Source organism: Danio rerio, chromosome 2 (genome assembly GCF_049306965.1).
Source record: "Danio rerio strain Tuebingen ecotype United States chromosome 2, GRCz12tu, whole genome shotgun sequence".
In the NCBI taxonomy this organism is placed as follows: Eukaryota; Metazoa; Chordata; class Actinopteri; order Cypriniformes; family Danionidae; genus Danio; species Danio rerio.
In genome coordinates this window covers 28,269,704-28,295,722 of record NC_133177.1, presented here as the reverse complement: position 1 = coordinate 28,295,722, position 26,019 = coordinate 28,269,704, and the positions used below count along the sequence as shown (strand labels likewise).

Here is a 26,019-nt window from a genome sequence, read left to right as displayed (position 1 = left end):
ATGACTGCTGGCGCCGAAAATAGACGTGTGGTTTCAAAACACTCGCGCCACTCACTGGCGTCACGAAAGCGAGACTTGTATTCAGAATTAGATAACTGACCTACAATAAACCCGTGAACGCAGCGATATTCATCGCCCATGCAGTATTTACAGTTGGCCTCATTTACAGTCAGATATTACTGAAAAGGACTCTTTGCTCGAGAGGTGGGTGTGGCCTGCAGCTCATCATTTTAACTTAATCCACGATAACAGCTTTGCTTGGCATTCTAGCTGAATGGAGACGTTTTACTGTGAATTATATGTAAAGTTAAGTAACTGGTATCTTGATTCTGCTTTATGGTACATTGGCTTTGCTCTTTAATTGTTTGTTGTCTGTTGCTTTTGTTGTTAGGACGTGGTTCAGTGAAGTTTGGTGTTTATGTTGTGATTTGCAGACATGCAGTCATCAAGCAGCTCAACAGCCTCCAGCAGCACCCCGCCAAGATACGGTGATAAAAACACAAATATCTACATATGAGAATATTAATTTATCATATCAGTGGTCCCAACTATATGCTAAATTACATTAATTAACGTTACACTGAAAAACTTTTCCCATTATGTTTGAACAGAAGTTTAATATACGTTTTCTTGTTTGTCATCCACCATTAGCTTTCATAGATTTTATGGACGTGGGCAGCACAATGACCTTATCACAAGAACTTGCCAATTTAACAGAAGATGCAGGACAGGAGCTGGAGGCAGAGGGGAATGTTCTGTTTGGTTCAATTCAAGGCTTAATTGTTGGTTTGCGATACTACACTGGAGCGGTATGAATTGTTGCATTTTACAATAAATCAAAGCATATTTGGTTGCGGTTAAGTTGGTTTTATATTTGTACATTTGTTCATTTTTAAGCAGTGAAAACTTAACGCTTTGAATATTCGGTCTGAAATATCATGCAAGAATGACTTCAAAACAGCACCATTTAACTGACTGTCAACAGTGGACTTTAATAGTCATTGGCTGCTAATATAATTTCCCTGTTAAGAATTTGCAAAGAATAGTTTTCTGAAATTATATTACTGAGAAGAAAGTTCGAATGTACAAATATAAAACCAACTTTACCTCAATGCAGATTTGTGTGTCCAGATATCTGTACAAAAAAACAAAAACACTGATATATTTAATAATCCCACTACCATGAAATTATACAGTATTTGATAATAGGCTTTTAATAGGATTATCACTTTACATGTTTACATGTAATCATTTTATTACAAGTTATTTACAAGTTATTATATTATTGTTATTATTATGTTAACACCATTTTGTCTGGTTCTGTCTATAAAGCAAATATTCCACTTTTTAAATGTATTTATTTGTTCTTGGACAATTCCTGCTTGCAAGAATTTTGGGTAGTTGTTACAATAGAACTGCACAATATGTCGCTTCAGCAACGATATCGCAATGTGCACATCCGCAATAGTCACATCGCAATATATACAATTTTGAGTCTGAATTATAGTTGACCAAGAGCTACAGAATTGTATTTAATTACTGTATTTATAAGTAATTTATGCAAAAAAGAAAAAAAATTTCTCACTTAGAATTTTTGTCTTGTTTCTTGTTTTCCAAATTATCCACATTTTAAAGCAAGAAAATAAGATTGTTTTATTCACCTCAATGGTTTCAATGGCAGATAATTGTCTTGTTTTGAGGAAGAACTCATTATTTCTTCTGAAGTTGAAAACAAAACAATATTATTTACTTAATTTAAATATTTTTAGATATTTGGACTAGAAATGAGACAAAGCAAATTAAGAAAAGCATTTTTTTTGCATTTTGATTGTTTAATTTCTGTACCTGAATAATGCTAGACTCCCCAGAAAATATTCATATCGCAATATTTATTGCAAAAAAAAAGAAAATTGCAATATCAGATTTTTCTAATATTGTGCAGCCCTACTTTACAATAAGATTCCATGAGTTAGCAATAATTATAATTAATATAATTATTTTTGATAGTGTATCAGTCTATTTTAACATTAACCACACAATCTGCAAGTGGAAACAGAAAAAAAAAACATATATTAAAATGATAGTTCACCCAAAAATAAACATTTCCTCACCCTTTTCTTTTACTTAGGTGGTTTTAAGAATTTGTACATTTCTTCTGATGAACACAAATTAAGATTTAAGAACGTTGAAAAAAAGGCAGCCACTTACATCCATAATAGAATCAAAGCATTCTATGAAAGTTAATAAGTGTTCAGTGTATCTTTTCTATTAAACAGAAGAAACTCAAACAAGCTATGGAACAAGTGAAGTTGAGTAAATGATGACAGAATTAATTTCTGGGTGAACTTTCCTGTTAATCTGAGAACATTTTGTAACCTTTTCATAACATGATTTTTTTCTTAAAATTTGACTATTAATTCATCTATAAAAGGGTTGGCATCGAGCTAAGTACATCTTGTGTCAGGTTCCCCTTGCATAAAGTTACAACGATTGATAAAACAAAATCAGAATTATATGTTGCAGCACAACATGGCTTTATTTACATATCAAATTTATTCTCCCGACATCTGAACCTGCTCAATATCTCTTACCCCTTCATCAACTGAGAGAAACAAGTGATCTATGTAGTACCCCATCTCACCATGCAGTATAGAGTGCCCTCTAGGGGTAAAATAAAAACATAGAATCTAATATGACTGATTATGTTTCAAAAAAAAAATATTTGATTGTGACACATGCCGTAGGTCAATAAAGGAGAGATGGTATCCTTGGTGAGAGAGCCGCACAATCCCTATGACCGAAATGCAGTGATGGTTGCCAATGTGTATGGCAGTCAGGTGGGGCACATCAAGAAAGAGCTGGCAGCTGCAATGGCCTACATTATGGACAACAAACTGGCCAGGGTGGAGGGGTACTGTGCTGTTTTTTTATTTTATTTTTTACACACGTTTAAAGCAATTTCTCAAGTTTATTTAAAATGTTTTTTAATAAATGAATTAAATAAATGGACTTTTTGTAATTCAATTGCAACAGCTTCTTTTATATTTGATCTTTTAATAGGATTGTGCCCTACGGAGAGAAAAATAAGTTCTCTATGCCAGTGATTCTCACCTTTTGGGGTAAAGAGGAGAACAGGGAGGTTGTGAATAATCTGATGATAGGCTTTGGTTTCAATCTGGACTTCAGAGGTTCATTCAGTAGTTTATTTGTTGGTTATTGCTCTTTGTTGAACACTTTATGTTTGTGCTATTGACCTTTTTTTTGTTCTTGCAGGAGGTTCTTCACAAACATCTCTGGGAAGAGATCTTCTTGGATTATCCACAAAACTATCTGCCATTCCTTTGTCTGCTGAAGAGGTACATTTTTTGTGACACATTTCTTTTAGTCATAAAAAGCTAATACATTTTTTTATGTTTTAGAATGGTAAAATATAGATAAGTGGTTCTCAGCTTTCTTTCTTTCTTTCTTTCTTTCTTTCTTTCTTTCTTTCTTTCTTTCAAATACTGACATAGTACCAGCAAAAATGTTTAAATAATCAAACATTAAAGGCACAGTATGTATAATGCATATTTACTACATACAAAGGTGTAGTTTGATGACCCTGTGACTGAGTGTGAAATCATGGGATCATGAGATTTGTCGTCTTTATTACATCTTAATGGACTCCTGCAGAAAACATTTTCATGTATGAGCTAAAAATTTTAAAAAGTATTATCATTGTAGTATGAAGCAGATTAAAGTTCATTGTACACTGAGTCTGAAATTTTAAATGACCTCACGCTGTGGTAAGGAAATTTACACGCTGCCTCCATAAATTGTGTTAATAATCCTCGGTAGGCCCACACGGAATCTGTGCGCAGAAGTCTGCAGATTTTTAGCCCATCAGTGTATTTATTTGCTTGTGTAAATTTAAATTTATTCAGATTTTAAATTAATTTCAGTAATATTATTGACTAATATAAAAATGTTCATATAATTTATTTACAATACAGTTTGTGAAGTAATATTTTTTGTCTTAGTATTATATGAGAGACTTGCTTTTGTTTACCAAATAAGTGGATTTAATTGAATTTGCATTGTTAACATTAAAGTTAAAAAGGTATTATTTTGATTTCAAATATTAAGTTTTTAGTTGTAATACTCTCAAAATTATTCAGCATTAATCCTCAGATTTTTTTAGACTTTTTTTTGGACTTCAGATGCAAAGACCTTAAGGCTCAAAGCAAAACAAGAGCTCAGAAGCAATTGCTGATGAGTACCAAGTGGCCCAAAATCAGCAGAACTTTGATGTCACTGCTGACTGTTTCTGGTTCTTCTGTCCGAGATCACATGGGGGAGGAAGCAGCACAGTTTTATCATAACAAATATGTTTAGGGTGTTATAACGCTGCTCTGTGCAGTCTAATAAAACAAAGATCATATTAAAGCATTTTGGTCGTTTCTTTGTTTTCTAAAATACCTAACTGGAAATGGGAGAATTTATGATGTCATTAGCATGGCGACACAGGACACTGGTCGTGTCACTAGTTAAAATTGCTTATTTCTTTGGATTTTAGTGTTCTTTGAAACATTTAAGATAACTTAAGTACAAAAGTCAGCAAAAGAACACTATTAGATATTTTAATAAGAAAAAAAAAACTTGCATACTATGCCTTTTAAAATAATAATACTTTTAAAAATAATAGTAATAATAAAACCTGATTTTGTTCCATCTTATCAGCTGAAAAATGCCTTTGACAAGCTATTTGATGATTTAATGGAGGATAAAACGAAAGAAATGGAGCCAGCAGAGGTGAGCACGGACTAAATGTTGTTTTTGTTTACTGTCAGTCATGTACTAATGTGTTGATGTCTGTCTGTACAGGCAGTATGTACTCCTCTGCTGTCCCATCAGAAGCAGGCCCTCTCGTGGATGAGCTCTCGTGAAAACAGCAATGATCTGCCCCCGTTTTGGGAGGAGAACAAAGGCCTCTACTTTAATGTTCTCACTAACTTTGCTGTGAAGAAGCGACCAGAGAAAGTGCTCGGAGGGATTTTGGCTGATGATATGGGGCTGGTCAGATGACTGAATGTTGTTATTTTAGTGCTCGGTAAGCTCTGCTTGTGTAGTCACAAATGTTGTGCTGCGTTTCAGGGGAAAACCCTCACCACTATTGCCTTGATAGTCTCGAATTTTCACAACGGGAAGCCTCTGCCACTGGAAAAATGTGTAAGATGCAAATAAACATGTTTCTTCATGTTTTGTTGAAATAATGAAACTAATTACTGTGAGACTGGCCAAAATGTAATGAAAAACACCACTTTTCAGAAAGGACCATCCATGCCTTCTGCTAAGAGAAAGCAAGCAACTTCCAAAGGTAAGAAAGTAGCCCATCATCTGGAAATAGAAAACTGTTTTAATGTTTAGGTTTTATTCATTTATATTTAAAATGTTTTTTTTTTTTTTTTTTTTAAAGAGAAAGGTGTAGACAGTGAAGAATCTCAGGAATCAATGGGTTTATCCCCATTAAAAAGACTGCATGATGACACTGTTAGGGAAAATGGACCTCAGAAGAAAAGTTGGTTTCTCTATTTTTGAAAAAAAAAAAAAGATTTAAAGCCTAATATATATTTAGTAAACCTTGATACACGCATCTTTTTATTTTATGTATATATTTTGGTTTTATTTGGTGAATACATTTAATATACATTTACATAAATTTTTTTAAGTAATGTAGAAGTTGTTTGTCACTTTTAATAAATTATGTGTTTTTCGTTAATTTCTCTCTCTCTTTTTTTTTTTTTTTACTGACCCTAAACATTTAATCAATATTATAATTAACTTTGCATAAGTTTTTATGGGACCTGCAAAATGTATTTATGTTCATTTATGTTTATGCATGCCACTGACACTTTTGTGCAAATGTTATTGTTCAAATTTGCATTGATTTTATTTTCATCTCACATTTGTTTGTGTTTCTTATAGCAAAAACCACAAAGAAAAAGTCTGCCAACACCAAGAAAGGTACTTATTTCCTTTTTTCTGGTAAGTTGATGCTTGATATATTTTCTTCATCTTGCTCTCACATACATAGCAGTGGTTCTGCTGGATGATGTGGAATTCGCTGCCGCTCTAGAGTGCAGTTCCTCACAGGTTGTGCCTTCAAAAAAGTGTGTGAAGAAGAGCTCTGGTGAGTGTAATGCTGATGAGAATTTCTTCAGATTATTTATTGAGATTTCAAGATCGTGTAAAGCAATCAGTCTGCTTTGTGTGTTGTAGTACCATCTGAAATCAGTGCGGGCTCTGTGGCCAGAGCCACTTTAATTGTATGTCCACTGTCTGTCCTTAGCAACTGGCTGGTGAGTGTTTAAAATCAGCTTATTGAAACACACATACACACACACACACACACACACATTTTTTATTTGTTTTAAAAAGATCATTAACTCGCATTGCTCTCATTTGTGCTTCATCTCAATCCAGGACCAGTTTGAGCAACATATCCGAACAGATGTCACAGTAAAAGTGTACCTGTACTATGGTTCTGAGCGCAATAGATCAGTCAGCCTTTTGTCAGAGCAAGATGTGGTTCTCACAACATACAACGTGCTTTCCTCTGATTTCGGGGTGAGTGGATTTAAACAGTCTTGCTGTTTCTGTTGTTGGTAGTAGTAACTGAAGAAAACTGACAGGAGGCTTATAAAATTTGGCATAAATACTTGGCAGGGTGCTATTTGCACAAAAATAGTTGTCTTTTACTGTAAAGCTAATAGCGATGTGTCATTTTTAAAAGGCTCACATGTTATTTTACTTTGTGGAAAAGTGGCAGATACTTCAGAATCTGCATCTCGGTGTATTATAAGATATTACTAAATGGTATGTACTGTAAAATAATGGACCTGCTGATCAGTAAAGATTTCCTCAAAAGTCCCAAGAAGAAGCCTTGATTTTGATTGTGGAACCAATATGAGCTACACGCATGTTGTGGCAAATATGCCAGGCTGACAGACACTACATCCTTTTTCATTTGTACGCCGTTATACATTTTTTCTAACATTAAATACCCATGCATTTATGCTTGTGTACAGATGAAAAAGGAGAAGAATTGGGAACAGAAATGCATAAACTTTGAACTCTACTCAGTAGAATCAGATTATCAGCTAAATCAACTTTCTTTTCTGTTCATGGGACAGTCTCAATGGCTCACCTAAACAGTCATGAACTTAGTTAGTGTGAATTTACTTTTTCCAAGTGGACATTTTAACACAGTGTCTATTTACAATATACAATCCACCTTGTTGGCAGAGAATGTAATGAGGCTGCAATAGTGTCCAGGCTGTCCACACATTAATTTCACTAACCTTTTTGTCTGGTCAGGTTTGAATAGAAATGCAGTGTGGTTGAACTTGTGTCTAATTTCATTGGTTATTCTTTAAAAAAAATGAAGTCATGCATGTCAGGTTTGGGTAAAAAAATATTTTAGGGTGATTGGCTTTTGGAATGAATTTTAGGACCAGAGAAGACCAGTTTTTGACATGGTGAAATAAATAAGCAACTTTTTAATAATGTACCTTTTTTAAATTGAACCCTCATTCTGCAGAACAAAGCCAGCAGTCCTTTGCATAATGTGAAGTGGCTGAGAGTGGTTCTGGATGAGGGTCACGTTGTCAGAAACCCCAACGCTCTTCAGAGCAAAGCTGTACTGGAGCTCCAGTCAGAGCGCAGGTGGATCCTGTCAGGTACATTCACTTACAGTACCACTGGAGGTTGGCAGATTCCTCCCTCAGTCTCAGTCCTAGGTAGTTTCCTCATTGACATGGTTTGCCCTTTTATAGCTTCTAAAGGGCAGATTATTTAAGGAATAATTTTAACCAAAAAATAATAAAATTCCTTATTATTATTATTATTATTATTATTATTATTATTATTATTATTATTATTATTTACTCAGTCCGATGCCATTTAAGGTGTTTATGACTTTCTTCAGCCGAGGGGAAATTTGTATTTTTCTCCGTCTAATGCAAGTGAATGTAACTCAGCGAATAGACTGTTGGAAATTCAGATTTATGCAGCGTCACAGTAATACACACGTCCACAGCTGTCAAATTTTTTGAAAAAATTAAATGTTATACTTTTTGACTACAGTTGCTAGTCTTGTTTCAGCTCTGCAATATATATGTGATGGTTTAGTTCACAAACTCTCACATAAAATATGCAGACTGGGAAGGTCAAGGAAGAACCAAGACCATTGTTTGTGTGGACGTTGTGCTTTAACCAAAAGTCTTGTGCTTTGACCAAATGCACTCAATCTTTGCATTAGTGTATGAGAATATTTCTAGTTGAGTAATTCAAAGAGATTTCTTCTTAATTCAAAATCATCTAAAACAACAGTATGACGGGTACTTATGTAACATTTGCAGATTCCTTTGTAAGCAATGTGGCAGTTCTTTTGACTCCTCTATATAGAGAATTCATGTCAGCTGAGAGGCTGTGAACTAGATGGTACTCGTTTAGTTTTTTCCTCTAAACAAAATGAGTTGCAAAGCTCCTTATTTGTTAGCTGGGGTTGTGTGGATTACTTCAAAACTGCCTAGATGTTGATTTTTGATAGAGTATGTTGAGCAGTCTCTTGAATTAAATGGAGTAAAATCCTCAAATGTTTCTCTCAAAACGTTTTCCTCGTCAGCTGAAGAATATAAATCGCATACATCTTTTGGGGGTAAATAATCAGAAAAAAAATAATTAATCTTAGTACCTATGAAGGACATCCATCTAGATATTGTTAGATGAACAACAGTGAAACACAAGGACCCGACATGGACAAATACCTGTCAGCCATTAAATCCATCACAGAAAGTTTACTGAAGATAATTTGCAGTTAATAGTACAGCAGAAGCCAGCTTCAGCACTCACACAGAGTTTGTTTGTAGGCCGCTCTCATACAGTCTCAAAGTCACATCAATTAACCTCTAAAATATCATTACTAACGGCATCATACATGTAGATAAATTAGACAATCTTTACATGTGTGCGTAAAATTCAGAGCAAAATCTGAAATCTAAAAAGATTACTTAAGCAACAAGTCTCCTCTCATAAAAAACACATACACAAAGTATGCCTATCTACTTCAAGGATGTCTTGCTCTCTAGTAGGCATCTTATCGGAATGGTACACCGTTCCTCCGGGAACAAGTTTGGTGACCCCTGATCTAGTCTCTTAAACACAAATTCAAATGTATTAATAATCATAACACTAAAAGGGTATTTGCCAATCCTGGAAGGGTCATCACCTGGACAGCCACTTCTTTAATCTGTATCTTGACTTTCAGGAACCCCCATTCAGAACTCTCTGAAGGATCTGTTCATGCTGCTGTCTTTCTTGAAGCTGAAGCCGTTTGATGTGAAAGAGTGGTGGAGCAGAATCATTCAGAGGCCTGTGACCATGGGAGACAGAGTTGGGCTGAAGTATGTTCATAAATGCTGCATCCAAAATAACATGTTACCAATCTCTCAAACTGAATGAACTCCTCTAGCATTTGAATGTGTTATCAGGAACTTGCAAGCGCTGGTGAAGGGCATCACACTGAGACGCACTAAGAACAGTAAAGTGGGCGGACGGACGTTGGTTCAGCTACCAGAGCGGAGAGTGTTTGTGCAGTATGTAACTCTTTCTGGGATGGAGAGGGAAAAGTATGAACGAGTCAAGGGGGAGGGCAAGAATATCGTCGGCAGGTGTGTGTAGTTTTGTTACAGCTTCTAAAATCTTTAACATTAGAGCATGTTTAAAGTCTGAAAATTGTGTCTTCACAGATATTTCCAAGAGGGAACGTTCATGGCAAACTATGCTGATGTGTTGACCATCTTGATGCGTCTGAGACAGTGCTGCTGCCACCCCAGTCTGGTGGGCAATTACACAGCGGCAGGTATGAAGGAAAGATTAGCCACTGATTGCTTTCAGTTGTCCATGTTTTCCCAACATTATGTCCATCTCATTAATATATGAAATGTGCTGTATTTTATATATTAAAGTGATATAATTCAATTCATCTTTATTTCTATAGCGCTTTTACAATGTAGATAGCAGCTTAACACAGAAGATTAAGTAAATTAAAAACTATGTTAGTCCAGTTTTCAGAGTTGAAGTTCAGTTTAGTTCAGTGTGGTTTAATATTCACTGCTAAAAAGTGCAAATACTGTAGAACAAATCCATTGAGGTGCAGCTCCGTAAGTCCTAAACCATGCAAGCCAGCGGTGATATTAGACAGGAAACAACACATAAGCAAAACATTTTCACAAATGCACATTTGTGCCGAATGACACTTTGCATGGCACATTTCACATACACCTGTAGATAGACTTGTATTATTTTCATTTATTTTCTGTTCTGAATATTCTTATATTAATATGATTTGTTGTTAAATTGATATCCTGCAGTTCAGACCTTCATACTTTGTTCTCAGAATTGTTATTTACTAATTGTATGTGTGTGTGTGTGTGTGTGTGTGTGTGTGTGTGTGTGTGTGTGTGCGTGCGTGCGTGCGTGCGTGCGTGCGTGCGTGCGTGCGTGCGTGCGTGCGTGCGTGCGTGCGTGCGTGCGTGCGTGCGTATATATATATATATATATATATATATATATATATATATATGTATATATATGTATATATATATATAAAATTGTGGATTTAATAGTTGTTAACTTTTTCCTTACTAATATTTTTTGAGGTACCAGCCACCGCCAGTGTTTTGATGATTTTTACCTAAATCATCCTCTGATTATTTTCTGCTAAATATCTAAATGAAGAACCAAACCTCTGCTTTTAAATAAATTTGATCAAAAACTCTCAAATCTTTTGACAAAAAAAGAGAAAAGGGCATTTTTTTTCCTCAAAGTTATTCCTGCATTTTCAAGCATGCATACTGTACATCCGTGTGTAAAACCCATAGATAACTTTATCCAGATCAATAATGGCAGAATTGTCATATAAGACTTGTGAGAATTGTGATATAGAATTGTGAGATATAAACTCAAATTTTAGTGAGTTAAAGTCCATTCAGGGAATTAAAAATATATGTTTTAAAAATATTGGCATAATGCAATTTTGGTATTGTAAATAGTATTCAGATGTGATGTATGTTTTGGAAAATACTGTAGATTGTTTTCAGTTAAAATCATATTAAAAGAAACAATTTCTTCCCGCAGTTTCTTCCCTTAGGCAATCCATCTTATGAACACATTATGATAGTTAATAATTGACATGATAGATAATTGTGAAACAAACATCACTACTTTTTATACACATGTACACTTATATTTATTAAACATATTTTACATGCCAGTTTGCACATTACAGCTGCACATATAATGTTGTATATTGAAATATATCTGTACATACACTTGTATATGCACAATTTGTATATTTGCATTCACTACTTGCTTCTATTTTTTAAATATATTAATTATTTGTTTTTTGTCCTGTCTCTGTAATTCTGTTGTGCAGTAGATGCTCTGTCACGAACACAAAGCTGTTCATATGTGTAAACATACCTGGCAATAAAGCTCTCCAATTCTGATATTTAGATTCCGATTAATATCTTAAATATGGACAAAACTGCATGTAAGAGTAAGTGCACTAACTACTAACTATAGATATACTAAAAATGCTTAAACTATAGACATACCCTAAGACAGACCATACAAGTACTTTTACATAAGACAAAACAACATTGTAGTAATGTTTAAATAACATTTAACAAACATTATTAGTAAAAAGAATTGTTAACATTTCAAACTTTACAACACAACTGTTTAGAAAACTACTACTACTACCGCTGCATGTGCATAGTGGTTAAAAACCCCATCTTTATTCAATCAAATGCTTTAAATGTGCATTAGATGTTCCTGGGACGCCTAGTGAGCTGCGGGAGCGTCTGATCCAGAAGATCACATTAGTGCTGAACTCGGGCTCAGATGAGGAGTGTGCCATCTGTCTGGACTCCCTCCGTCAGCCCGTCATCACCTACTGTGCTCATGTGTTCTGCAGACCCTGCATCTGTGAGGTCATCCGCTCGGAGAAGGTCAGCACTGCTTCATCATCTCTGAGCTTTTCTGAAGACTTCTCCTGTGTTTTATATGGTTTGTGTCTTTTAGGAGCAGGCCAAGTGTCCTCTGTGTCGAGCTCAGATCAAGACCAAAGAACTAGTGGAGTATCCTGGAGAACAAGCGGAGACTCGGTCAGACACTGGAGAAAACTGGAGATCCAGCTCCAAAGTAAACTCAACTTTTGTCAATATTTATCTGATCTCTTAACTCTTTTTTGTTGTTGGGATTGCTTGAAATAAATTTTTTGTAAATTTATGGAGGGATGATTTTTGAAGATATAAAAACAAGGATAAAACTTTATTATTGTTAAAAGGACAGGAGGAAAAGTTGTTGTGATGCCCAAAAATATGTTCTACTCTGAATCATAATGCAAGGCAAGTGAAAATGTATACTTCTATTCGTAAATGTATAGTACTTTGCTTTGTCTTCACAAACTTGAAGGTGGCAAATTTATTTTCTACGACACTCACCGGCCACTTTATTAGGTACACCTGTCCAACTTCTCATTAACGCAAATTTCTAATCAGCCAATCACATGGCAGCAACTCAATGAATTTTAGGCATATAGACATGGTCAAGACGATCTGCTGCAGTTCAAACCGAGTATTAGCAATGGTAAGAAAAGTGATTTTGAACGTGGCATGGCTGTTGATGCCAAACGGGTTGGTCTGAGTATTTCAGAAACTGATGATCTACTTGGATTTTCAGACACAACCATCTCAAGGGTTTACACAGAATGGTCTAAAAAGAGAAAATGTCAATTGAGCGGCAGTTCTGTGGGCGCAAATGCCTTGTTGATGCTAGAGGTCAAAGGAGAATGATCAGACTGGTTTGAGCTGATAGAAAGCAAACAGTAATTCAAGTAACCACTCGTTACAACCGAGGTATGCAGAAGAGCATCTCTGAACTCACAACATGTCCAACCTTGAGGCGGATGGGCTACAGCAGCAGAAGACCACATCAGGTGCCTCTCCTGTCAGCTTAGAACAGAAAACTGAGGCTACAATTCACACAGGCTCACCAAAATTGGATAAAAGAAGATTGGAAAAACGTTGCCTGGTCTGATGAGTCTTGATTGCTGCTGTGACATTCGGATGGTAGGGTCAGAATTAGGTGTCAACAACATGAAAGCACGGATCCATCCTGCCTTGTATCAACAGTTCAGGCTGGTGGTGTAATGGTGTGGGGGATATTTTCTTGGCACACTTTGGGCCCATTAGTACCAACTGAGCATCGTGTCAACGCCACAGCCTACCTGAGTATTGTTACTGACCATGTCCATGCCTCTATGACCACAGTGTACCAATCTTCTGATAGCTACTTCCAGCAGGATAACGCACCATATATAAAGTGTGAAAAATCTCAAACTGGTTTCTTCACAGTACTCAAATGGCCTCCACAGTCACCAGTTCTCAATAGAGCACCTTTGGGATGTGGTGGAACGGGAGATTCGCTTCATGGTCGGACACCCAACAAATCTGCAGTAACTGCGTGTTGCTATCAAGTCAATATGGACCAAAAGAGCAAGGAATATCAGAGGAATATTTTCAGCACCTTGTTGAATCTACGCCACAAAGAATTAAGGCTGTTCTGAAGGCAAAAGGGGTCCAACCTGGTACTAGTAAGGTGTACCTAATAAAGTGTGTGTGTGTGTGTGTGTACTTGTACAGTTGAAATCAGAATTATTAAACCCCCTTAATTTTTTTTTTATATTTCCCAAATAATGTTTAACAAGGCAAGTAAATTTTCTCAGTGTGTCGGATATTATTTTTTCCTCTGGAGAAAGTCTTATTTGTTTTATTTCGGCTAGAATAACTGCAGTTTTTAATTTTTTTAAAACATTTTAGGGCAAAAATTATTAGCCCCTTTAATTTTTTTTCTCAATAGTCTACAGAACAAACCATTGATATACAATAACTTGCCTAATTATCCTAACCTGCATAGTTAACCTAATTAAGCCTTTAAATGTTACTTTAAGCTGTATAGAAGTGTCTTAAAAAATATCCAGTCAAATATATTTTACTGTTATCATGGCAAAGATAAAATAAATCTGTTATTAGAAATTAGTTATTAAACTATTATGTTTAGAAATGTGTTGAAAAAAATCTGCTCAGTTAAACAGAAATTGGGGGGAAAATAAACGGGGGGCTAATAATTCAGGGAGGCACTTATAATTGACTTCAACTGTATGTGTATATATATATATATATATATATATATATATATATATATATATATAAATTGTCTTGTTGTCATTATGAGTAGCCATGTTTCAGAACTTTACTTTCCTTTTTGCAGGCGCTCGCTTTGATGAGCAACCTGTTGAAACTCCGCAATGAAGATCCCACTGTCAAGAGTATGGTGGTCTCTCAGTTCACCGGGTTTTTAGATGTCCTTGAAGTCGCCTTAAGGTACAGTCTTCATCCTGGAGATTAAGGTAAACTACAGCCTGAAATCAGCCATGACTGTGTTGATGCTGCTTGTGTCTGCAGGGAATATGGCTTCTCTTTCACTCGCCTGGACGGCTCTCTGATCCAGAGGGCCAGAGCAAAGGCCATCGAGGACTTTCAAGACTCCACTCCAGGAAGCCCCACAATAATGTTACTATCACTCAAAGCTGGAGGCGTTGGGCTTAATCTGACCGCAGCCTCCCAAGTCTTCGTGATGGACCCTGTGAGTGCTGGGATAGCCAGTAATGTTTGAGTGTGTTCACACATCTATAATGAGCAATGAATTGAGGCTTAGGATGTCAAAGAGCTGATTTGTTCATGATGTAATGTGCTGTTTGTTCAGGCCTGGAATCCTGCGGCTGAAGATCAGTGTGTCGACAGATGTCATAGACTGGGCCAGAGCAGAGATGTGGTGATCACTAAGGTACGCTCTTTGATTTCTGCTGTGGCAGGCGCTCAGAGGAATGTTAGCGGCTGATTCCAATGGCTATTATTACGCGTCTGGCGTTTTTCTCAGTGGTAAACAGAAGTGCTGACAAATGTAACAGAGCATGACGTTAATGGCTTACTTTTTAGTCAATGACTACTAGTTTTATTCTTAGCAGTTGTTGGTAAAAATTTTGATCAAAGGTTTACAACTTGGGAAAACTGACACATATTTACAGTGTGTGATGTTTCCTGTCATGGTATTGAAGGAATCGTCCACCTAAAAATGAAAATGTATCATCATTTACTCATCCTCATGTTATGCCAAACCTGTAGGACTTTACATTTTCAAAACAGAGGATATTAAAATGAATATTGATGACTATACTTTAGTTGAGTATTGACTTGTACTGGGGGAAAAACATCGAGTAAGAATTCTCAGTCAATTAGTTTGTGTTCGAAGGAATAAAATGAAGCAACAGGTTTGGAATGACAATGATAATTTCATTATTTTGGAGTGTTGAAACATCTCTTTAAGAATGTGTTGCATATAACCATGAACACATTGAGTAAGCCAGTGTGCCAATACGTCAATTTAACCTGTATCCTGCTAATATATGGTAACTTCACTGACATTGATTACAATATTATTTACAAAAAAAAAAAAACATTAAAGTTGAAAAGTATTGTAATGACCCCTATTAACTTGTCAAAGAGTTACCTATAAAGGGTCAAACTTTCATAGACTTTTCTCATAGTACAGGATTCTAGTGACAAAACTACATTCTCTTCACTGTGGTGCTCACACTATACAGCAGGCTTGTGTCATCAGTTGTCATGTAAGCAGGGTTCATACGGAACATGGAAGACCTGGAAAAGTCATGGAATTTTGACATGAAATTTTCCAGGCCTGGAAAAGTTTTGAAAAATTAAAAAAAAAAAAAAAAAAATTTGGAAAAATTATGGAAATTAGTTGAACAAATATCTGCATGGTTGAATTAGGGCTGCGCAACTTTGATAAAATCTGACATTACAGTATTTTGTATTTCTGTGATATACTGTATATTGCGATGTGTATACACTTTCACCAAATGATTTAACAGGTTTAGGTGGATTGATTGGGGGGATTTTGAAGAGGAGTGATTTGAACAATATATAACAAATAAATACAAGCATAGATAAATAAAGTATAGTAAACATAAAAGTGAATTATACTTTTCAGCTATTCAATATTCCAGTACAGAAATTGAATAATCAACATTGTATGATCTTCACTGTATATAATGTAATATTTATTAAAGTTACAAAAAAAATTGTGGTTGGATGTTTTAACATTTGAAATATTGAAATGTTCACTCTGTCACAGGGATAGTTTACTCAAAGATTCAAATGTACTCAGTGTTTACTCACACTTTACTTGTTTCAATACTATTGGAATTATTCCATTATATTCTTTTTGTGTTCATTTAAAAAAGAAAAAAAAAAAACTAAATGTTTGTAACAAGTGAAAGGAAAAATTTTTTTTTTTTTACTCCACTATGATTAAACTATAATCTCAACATTACATATCCTGCGATGTGACTATTGCGGATGCACACATTGCAATATCAATGCTGAAACAATATATTGTTAGCCTCAACTTGAATATAGGTTAGTTGTCTTTACTTTTCTGTTCTTGGCCAAAAACTTGGTGCTGCATAAACATTATCTAAATCAAGTTTACATGGATATAAAAACAAATTAGAATATTTACTATGTAAATGTACTTTAAAGTTCTGGAAAAGTCACAAAATTTTAGTAGTAAACGTGTATGAATCCGGGGTAAGGAATATTGTATATCTAGACAATTGTTCTCACAGGATTATAAGCAGCCTGACACAAAGCAAAAAAAATGAAGGGCTTTTTTTCTGAAAAAAAAAAACAACCGCCTAGATGTACATTATCCCAGTTATTACACAGCTACTTGCAACAAACTAAACAATTAGACGCAAAAGCATTGATCTGGGCTGTAATAATTACAATAATCTAAACGTAAATGAATTATGAATTAAATATAAAGCCGAAAGAAACGGCTGCATGCAACCTACACTAACAACTAAAAGTGGATATGAATGTGTTGACTAATGATCAAGTTGATTCACAGCACTTGCATGAGCCTGTTAGTTTGTGAATCAGAACCAATCAAATTGATCAATCAGAATTAGGTATGCCAGAGTCATGTAAAAAATATCACACACACACACCACATTGCTGCCAAAGTGAGGGGAAAATGCTTCTTTATTGAAATCGTACACTGCAACATGGGAGAAAAGCTCATTCTGTGACATCAATGTCTACACAATATAGGACAATTGATGACTGCCAGTGGGTTTGAGGTAAAAGGAGATCGAAGGACAAATCATTTTAAAATATAAAATACTTCAAATACAAATTATTGCTTACAGCCAAATCCACCAGTGCAACAAAAGAATTTATGGCAACCAGACTGATATATAAAAATAAATAATGGTCTCCCATTCAAAGTAGGCGTGTTCAGCAATACTTTCAGGTGTTTTAAATCAAGTACTGATGTGCGTCCTGATTACAACAGTCAAACATCCAGCTGATTTGTCACAGTGTTTTCCCTTAAGATGACATGAACAGAAATTAAACAGCAGATGATTGCTGTCATTAAGAGCTTATATGTAGCTCTACTTAGGAAATTAAGGTTTTAGTCAATCAGCCATAGTTTGTCATTTACAGTTAAAAAGTCAGCATTAGTTATATCAGACCATATACTGTTCAACTTAAGCCACGTCATTTTAAAATGAAACTTTCCTGTTTTCTGTTGTTTAGTTTATCGTGAAGGACTCAGTGGAGGAGAACATGGTGAAGATTCAGAAAAAGAAGCAGGAGCTGGTGGATAAAGCTTTTGGAGTGAAAAACTCACAGGATGCAAAACAGGCCCGGATAGATGATATTCGAGCACTCATGGAGCTTTAGTTTTCCTGCGAACACTAGTGAAGTTCAGTTGTTTATTAAAGCAAATCCTTTGAAAAAGACTTTTGTTTTTTTTTTTAACACTACTTTATATGCAGTTTGTCAACAGGATTATCTGAGTTTATGGGTCTCTTTTTGGTAGATTATTAATTTCAGATGTTACAAGTGTGGGGGAAAGTAACAAGAAGGTTACAGTCAACTACAATATTACTATTAGCTGTAACCAGGTGTAGAAAAACCCACTGGTCACTGGTACAGGAGTGAGCATGCAGAGTGATCTTAGAATCACACAATAAGAGAGTTGCTGATGTGTATCAGAGTTATCAGTTAAGCAAGTTTGCAGCACACTAGTTGTTTTGTAAACAAGGTCTTTGCAAAGGTGGCCAGAAGATAAGTGAACAGTTTTGGTTGCCCAATTTATATTTGGGACGTAAAAAAAAAAAAAAAAAAAAAAGGAATTATATTGTTTGCTTTGTTTTTGAAAGATCAGAAACATTGAGGGAAAAAAAAATAAAGGCAAATAAAAAGGAGGTAAGACCTGAATGTTGTGAGACCATAATCATGTTATGGCATGATGAACAAGAGAAAGATAACAGTAGTGTATTGTTCAGCGAGATCAGAAACATTGTGTCAATGTCTGGTGCAAACAGACCACAGTGTGGTAGAGGTTAAGTGCATAGGGCTGCATAGATGATTTGGACGGTAGAAAAATCAAAATGCACAATAATTTCTTTCTCCAAATGTTTTATGGACTGTACATACATACTCCAGTACAAAACTAGATCTGATTGTCTACATCTCACTTAAGGAAGGAATCTAGCTTTTTCTCTATGTTGTCAAAAGAGTCCATTCCCATGTAGTCCGCTTGACCCTGTTCCCACTTCTGCTTCCGCTCCTGAGACGACATCGGAGGTGAAGGGGGATGGGATAAGTGCATCTGACCCACGTCAACATGGATATCACCCTGAGGGGGCAAATCAAATCAAAGCAAATATCAGAAACTGTGGAATTCGAATTCTTTGCAACCTTGTCTGTCGTACTAGCAGCATTTACATTAATAAAAAAAAATTAAATAAAAACATTGCACCAAATAAACTAAGCAATTAAAAAAATTCATATTACATGTATAAACTGCAAATATCTCTTAATGTACTAGCCAAGTTCACTGTATGGTTTTTCACCCCAAATAAAATATATGCAACAGTGTGCATTTAAAAATAAATAATTCTAATTCTTTTTTCTTGTATAAGAAATCCTTACACAAGACAGAACTAGTCATAGTCCTCATTTCCACATTTTGCCTCTATGCCGTTTCAGTGTGGAGCCGTGAAAGCTCTGCTCACCTCTGTGCAACCAGAATAGAAGGGTTGGTCCCCGTACTCCTCCTTCATGAGAGCCAACACTGAAGAACTGAACAGCTCCCACCACTGCAGCAGGTAGTTGGGGTGCATATCAGCATCATGGGACTGTCCCTTGACAGTTTTGCTTGCGGTGTCAAAACTGTAATCCCATGGTTTGACTTTGCCAAGGAAATGAACTACCTTGGCATCATGGCCGTATCTAGAGGAACAAGGAATGATCAGATCGTTCCGCCAAAATTACAATGATTTAGAAAATCCAAACACTGGCCAATCGGAAGTTCTAAAGAGAGATCAGCCAAATGGGTCAAATTTGATACTCCCTTAAATTGTATTGTGTTTTGGGCATTTGATGGCATCCTAAAAACTTCCAATAAAAAGTACATCTAAATCAGAGCTTGACTAAGCTCACATGTTGGTAATGGAAAATAGATCATGTAGCAAACTATTCAAAATGACATTTAGGCTGTGTAAAGACCCTAAAATAGCCCCCTCTATTTTGGATTGGGAGGAAGTTGCAGTGCAAAGCAAAGAACAGAAAAGATTTCTGGTGCCGTTTTCAGCTCTTGTTACAACGTAGCAACACAAACAGGCTTTCATTTGACCTTGGCACCTTTTATGATGCAGACAACAAATATTTACAAACTAGCATTTACAACATTAATGAAAAATGTGACAAAACAACTATACAAATAAAAATGATTGTATTTGTGCAGACTCCTCGTCCAAATTAGGCCATTTATGGATAAATTTGACAAACCCTTAAATGTCGCAGACATGAACCAAATACTTCATTTCTAAATGAATCAGCTATGTTTAATGAATCAAGTGACTGCGTTAAGTTGTGAATCAATAACTTAAACCAATTAAATCAGGAACTAAATCCTAAAAACACTTGCTCTGAAACACTCAAGTTCTGCCCCAACTTTGGAACCATGTGTTAAGTGTAAATGTGATTAACTTGTTTGCTGAATGGTTCTATAAAAAAACTTTTCCCCCCAACCACAACAGATACTATAGTTTAAAAATTGAAAAGCCTTTTTTTTTTTTTGCTAGAATGAATTATAGAACCATTTAAACTGCACTGAAAAGCTTCAAGTACTGAACGCTTTTAGAGCCTAAAGACCTGTTTTAGTTAATTTTTTCCCCCCCAAAGAAGCACATCAGCCTGCACAAAATTAAAAATCACAAATTACAGGAGTTGACTGCATTGAAATTGCGGTCCACAATTACAAAACAAAATGAGAATTAGTATCAATTCCATGAGGAATCAACAGCACAAAACTGAATCTGGCATGTTAACATTTCTCTTACTGCTTGAATGCTGGGAGATAAGTATAGATGGCGATGCTGCTGAGGTTGTAGATGAACGGAAGGTGTTTTGAAATGTCTGCTGTTGCCCAATCACTGAAGAAGCTGTTGAGGACACCCTGATCCCCACCTGATGAAAACATCAAAAACAAACTGAGAAATAGTCCTCCGGTTGAGATGTTTCTGGTGCTCTGCTGTGCTATGAAAAATATTTACAGAGGGTTGAAGTAATCAGAGGTTGAGCAAACTGAGGGTTTGGTGAAGGGAATGCATACAACATTGCTTCGGGATACACTTGTTTTGCTGTTTGTTTAACCTTAACCCTTGCTTCAAAAAGAGCATGCGAGCAAAGACAACTGACCTGGGTTCAGCTGACCTCAGATAGATATCAGTGAATAGAAGGCTTGTTACATGTGGAAAAAGCACCTATACAACAAGACTTTTGCATCAAGGCATTGAGTGCTGTTCAAAGTCAGAGCCAAAGCCTAGCTTGAAAAAAAAACAATGACAATGAGTTGCACAAACATGTTGGATTCACCAGGTTTTGTGCCAAAGCAGGTTCACCAAGCAAAGAACAGTCACAACTGTCCAGATGTTTGCAATTCATTGTCTTGGACCAGATGTTTTAAGTATCAGAGCTGGCTTATAGCTCTACTCCAAACTAGCAATAAAACTAGCTTGGGGTTTGATTGAATAGCACTTTGATTGTGATCAGGGAGTATGATGAAGGGCAAGCTCAAGGCCTTCGCTTCATTATGAGACTTTTCTTTTAATAGAAACTATTTGCGGTTAGTACACAGTGTTGCCAAATTTCATGGATTTTAGAGCACCATATAAATACAGCAATTTAACATGCATAAAAGCACACCAAATATGAAGGCAAACCATATTTAAATTTAATAAATAAATAATAAGTTTTGGTGTAAAAAAATTACTTTATATGGATTAAGAATGTAATTGATTCCATTAAAATGTCTTAATTTCAATTGAGGGAAAAAAAAATTATGTATATATGATCACAGGTGGTATTATGGGTTCCTCCTGGTATTAATTCTCTTTTAAATGAATCTTGTGATCACCTGTGTTTGAACACTTCTCACTCCCATGCAAGTTTAGAAGATTTAATAAAAATAAATAAAAAACTACAGAAATCAAATTGAAAGCAAAAGTGAATTTACAAGGTACTAGGAGTGGTCTCATTTAAGAAGCCTTTGTTTACTTTATTCCCAGGAATAAACTCCCTGGGGTATAGTGGTGCACCCCACAAAAAAAAAAAAAAAAAGGGATATCACAGAGCCACCTTGTGCTCAGGCTACAGGACTAATAAAGAACTTAGTCATTGCCATGTTGAGCACCAGCAAGTTTGTGTAATTTTCACAGCCCGGGGGGGGGGGATCATTATGCAACCCAGTTTTGCAAACCCAAAATTTAAGAAGCTCCACCCATAGCTTCTTTACCAAATCTAAAAAAGGTCACTTGCCATCAAAGCTGCCACCCTCTGAACAGGCGGTGATGAGTTTCCCATAGGTCTCATTGGAGGGGCGGAAGACAAACACACCAGAGTTGAAGCAATCAGGCCAGCCAGGATCTGGTGCAGCAGAAAGCTCCTCTCTCTCAAATAATTCATCAATGTTAGACAAAACCTGGAGAAATCAAACATATTAATGAAAATCTGTAAAAGATCACAAAGCCATTACAACCAACACTGAAGGCACTCACTAGAGTATCTGCATCCATAAAGACACATTTGGAGTAATCTGTAAGAGTCCAGCAGTGGAGTTTGGTGAATGTGACACCCAGGTCAGGTCTCTTCATCATGGCCAAGTGTGCAGCATCCCGACTGTCCAGCACATCCACCAGCCTGACTTCATCATAGATTTTATGAAGCACTGCTCTACAATGAGCACACAGAGCAAAGTCAGACTGATTGATCTATAGATCACACTCTGTAGCATAGAAAACAAACCAACCAAACAATTCAACCACGTTCCTGGAGGACCACTAACACTGCATGTTTGGAAGGCCTCTTTTGTCCATCTCCATCACAGGTCTCTCAGTCTCTGCTAATGATCTGAATCAGGAGTGTCTGGTTATGGAGGGATTGAAAATGTGCAGAGCTAGTGGTCCTCCATGAACATGGTCGAGAAACAATACTAAGTGCTACATTTTGACTATTGACCTTCATCAACGCCAGTACTACAACTGAAAACTACTGTAATTTGCCGTGCTTCAAAAACACTTTACCTGGAGGGTTCAGAGACATGGGGGCCAATCAAGGCCACTAGTTTCTTCGATGTGTTGTGGTTCCTCAAAGACTTGCCAAGTACCATTGCTCCTTTGGCATACTTGTCAGTTGTAGCAAGGGTGACAAAAGCCTGGTCTGCAATAGCATACAAACACACCATTATCATTATCAATGATTTTAATATCTGTAGAATCTTTATACCATAGATGAAAATATTTTATCAAACATTTTAGCCCAGCCATTTGTCACCCTAAGAGGGGTGATTTTTATAACAGTACTGGAACTTTAATTCGTTTAACCCAGAGGATTATATTTTTCCAGACTAATAAAAGTGTGGATGTTAATCAAAATTGTCACCTTCTGCAAAGGTCAAGACCTTCAAATTTCTGCTGACAATTTAAAAAGCAAATTGTCATTAACCAATTGTTGCAATCTCAGATGAGCAATGCTGTAGATGGTAAGCAGTGGGGGGCAAAAGTTAAATTTTGCTAAGACTTAACTTGACCATGTGCTGAAGTGGCAAATTTTGAACATTGCCAAATGAACCATAGGTGATGCCAGCATTAATCACCCTTCACAAATACGCATGACATCTGATGCAAGTTTATTCAGATGTAGCTTTAGGTCACAATCAAATATTCTCAAATGTATAGTAATTTTATTGAATACTATACTTGTCAATGCCAAACTGTGTTGACAATGAAATTTTATTTTACTTGAAGACTCTGGCCATGATCAGCTTGCAATTACTGTCATCAACAAGTTAGACATGTTGCAAGTGGAACACAAATTGCAAACTTCTTGATTTTATTACTCTAGACCTAGTGGTGCATTGGTGAATGCATCAGCAATTTCACTGAGTGACCGAGTATTTTCCTTAATGCTAAAACAAAAATAAATAAACCTCAACTAAATCAGCCAAGCTTTCATGTGGAGCACAATTTCTTTAATTTGTTTTAAATTTAACAAAAGCTAAGTGTTTGTGTTACCCAATGCCTTTATCTTGCTGTATGATATTAGCTTAATCCAATCATCTGCTGAAATACACTGCAAATTTAGATACTCATACCAGTGTAACTATGGCTGAGGCACAAAGACCTAAAACTAATAATTTTTAGGTGATGCTGCTTAAGGCAGGTCAAGTTTGTTAAATTGTAACAACTTAAAACATACGCCTTGGCAGAAAATTGAGCACCTTGTGCGTTTAGATATTCCTACAGCTATACCAAACAATGAAGCACAAGCAAATATGGTGTACTAAAAACATTACTGAATGAGCAGCTAGCATCACATGTGTTCTGCTAGACCTTGCGTTAAACTCTGTACCTGTAGGGATGCTGACTAATTTCCTCTTAAAAAATTACTTAATATATAGCGACTTTAAAAGCTGCCAGATCAGAGTAAAAAAAAAAAAAAAAAAAAAAAAAAAAAAAAAAAAAAAAAAAAAAAAGTTATTTCCAGGAGCTTTTTGAAAATTATGCTGCTGCTGCTAGGGCAATTTGAAATTCCATAAATCTTGCAACAAAACAGCCAACACGAACCTAACAATTCCAGGGATGTGTGTATATGGGGGGGGGGGGGGGGGGAAAAAGTGTTATTTAACAATTAGGAAAGCACATTAGCTTCCTTAAGGAAATTCAAGCCAATTAACTTAATACATATCAGATACATACTATTCAGATAAACATGCATTTCATTAAACCTCGATCACAAAATAGCAAAATTTCAAAAAATACAAAATAATAGATGGAGCCTAGAAGGCATTACAACTTCTAGTGAGGTTTAAAAACTGTTAACTTCTGTTATGTGGTCCAATGACCATTAGCAAATGTTTGAAGCCATTTTAAATCTAACACACTAGTGTAGTAAAATGTAAATCAATGTAACTGAACACAGCTGAAAAGAAGACGCGTTTGTGCCAAACCGATTCTCGGCTGCACCGCCGCACTCAACGCCACTACACCGGGATGAAGTGACAAACTAACGGCAGCTCTTCCTCAATGCAAGGCCACTAAACGGTACTGTAAACAGCACATCAAACAGTTGCTCCGCATGTGAGAGAAGACTAGGCCCAGTTAAACCACAGAGCAGCCGCTAAACAATTAGTATCACAACATATTACACGACGGCAGAGTCTACACAACGCCGAAATTAAATGTCAGCTGTAACATCCAGCGCGTCCAGCGACCTTCGGAGCAGCGCGTGCTCGAGACCGACTGCAGCTACGCAAACGCAGCAGTTTAAGATGTTTTTAATTTCTGAAACACAAACAACATGCGACGTTGATGACATTGCTTACCTGCCATGGCTCACGTAAACCGTCAAACCGAACCGAATAGGAGGCCTCGGCTTGAAACGCTGGGAGAGAAAGTGGACGTGCTCTGTCAGTGGATTTATAGTGACATGACTTTGCACGGTCACGTGACAGCTGACAACAGACACGCCCCCCTCACTTCATGACGAAGGTTTTTTTGGTACAAAACTCACATTTATTGCATGGAATTAATGAAATAATTATGGAATAAAAATACCTTTAAAATATAATTCGACAATTAAAAAGTTGTAATGTTCAAATGAAAACTAATATTATTTATTGATTATTAATTTAGTTTTTTTGTTGTTGTTTGCTAATTAACTTTTTATGCCCGCTAAAAGTATTTATAAAAACAAATAAAAACTGAGTTATCTATTTTAAACTCTTCAAATACACCTCCTCATTTGTGTAACAAATCATCTCATTTCATTGATGATTTGGTGTTAAAAGACACTACTTAGCACATCTATATATTTTCATTCCCACTACTGGACATTATATAGAGAAAAATGATTTTACAGTTCAAAATAATTACAGCCTTTTTGGAATATGAGTGGCAATGGTATAAGATATATATATATATATGTTTCTTATGAAGTATCTTTTTTAAATAATCATCAGTCCAAACATTTTAATCTGCTTCATATTTTTGAGGAATACATTTGATTATACTTTAACAAATGCAAAGTTACAAAATATAACAAAGCAGCTTTTATTTTAAGCAAACCAAGTGTGTCATTTGACCAGTTTAAGGAGTTCATCATGAATTATAACAGTAAAGAATGTGGAAAATATTTATAATGTTAGACTCTTTTAAATATATTTGAAACATTTTAATGATACTATATGACAAAAAAA

At 35.8% G+C, this 26,019-nt stretch overlaps 2 protein-coding genes across 11 annotated transcripts; one reads left to right on the top strand and one right to left on the bottom strand.

The window, feature by feature from the left end:
• The first annotated feature begins 49 nt into the window (after positions 1-49).
• hltf (helicase-like transcription factor) lies at positions 50-17,993 on the top strand. Of its 10 annotated transcripts, none has more exons than XM_009298553.4 (25): positions 50-204; positions 435-488; positions 652-809; positions 2,745-2,911; positions 3,061-3,188; positions 3,274-3,356; positions 4,720-4,791; positions 4,864-5,055; positions 5,134-5,208; positions 5,308-5,356; positions 5,456-5,557; positions 5,965-6,003; positions 6,077-6,169; positions 6,259-6,338; positions 6,463-6,606; positions 7,580-7,718; positions 9,308-9,443; positions 9,531-9,710; positions 9,789-9,901; positions 11,872-12,053; positions 12,127-12,246; positions 14,377-14,489; positions 14,571-14,751; positions 14,872-14,952; positions 17,790-17,993. In XM_009298553.4, exons 2-25 carry the CDS (start codon positions 437-439, stop codon positions 17,934-17,936), a joined length of 2,826 nt encoding a protein of 941 aa, XP_009296828.1. In that variant the 5' UTR covers positions 50-204; positions 435-436; the 3' UTR covers positions 17,937-17,993. The 10 variants fall into 10 exon arrangements, with proteins under 10 accessions (XP_009296828.1, XP_693071.2, XP_073782066.1 ...); XM_687979.8 differs by having other exon boundaries at positions 6,074-6,169; XM_073925965.1 differs by having other exon boundaries at positions 392-488.
• gyg1a (glycogenin 1a) lies at positions 17,214-25,214 on the bottom strand. The gene is given in 7 exon segments (NM_213510.1): positions 17,214-18,897; positions 19,277-19,493; positions 20,606-20,732; positions 22,083-22,245; positions 22,322-22,496; positions 22,847-22,982; positions 25,147-25,214. Coding segments are annotated over 7 exon segments (990 nt in total). The 5' UTR covers positions 25,154-25,214; the 3' UTR covers positions 17,214-18,732.
• Positions 25,215-26,019: the final 805 nt, after the last annotated feature.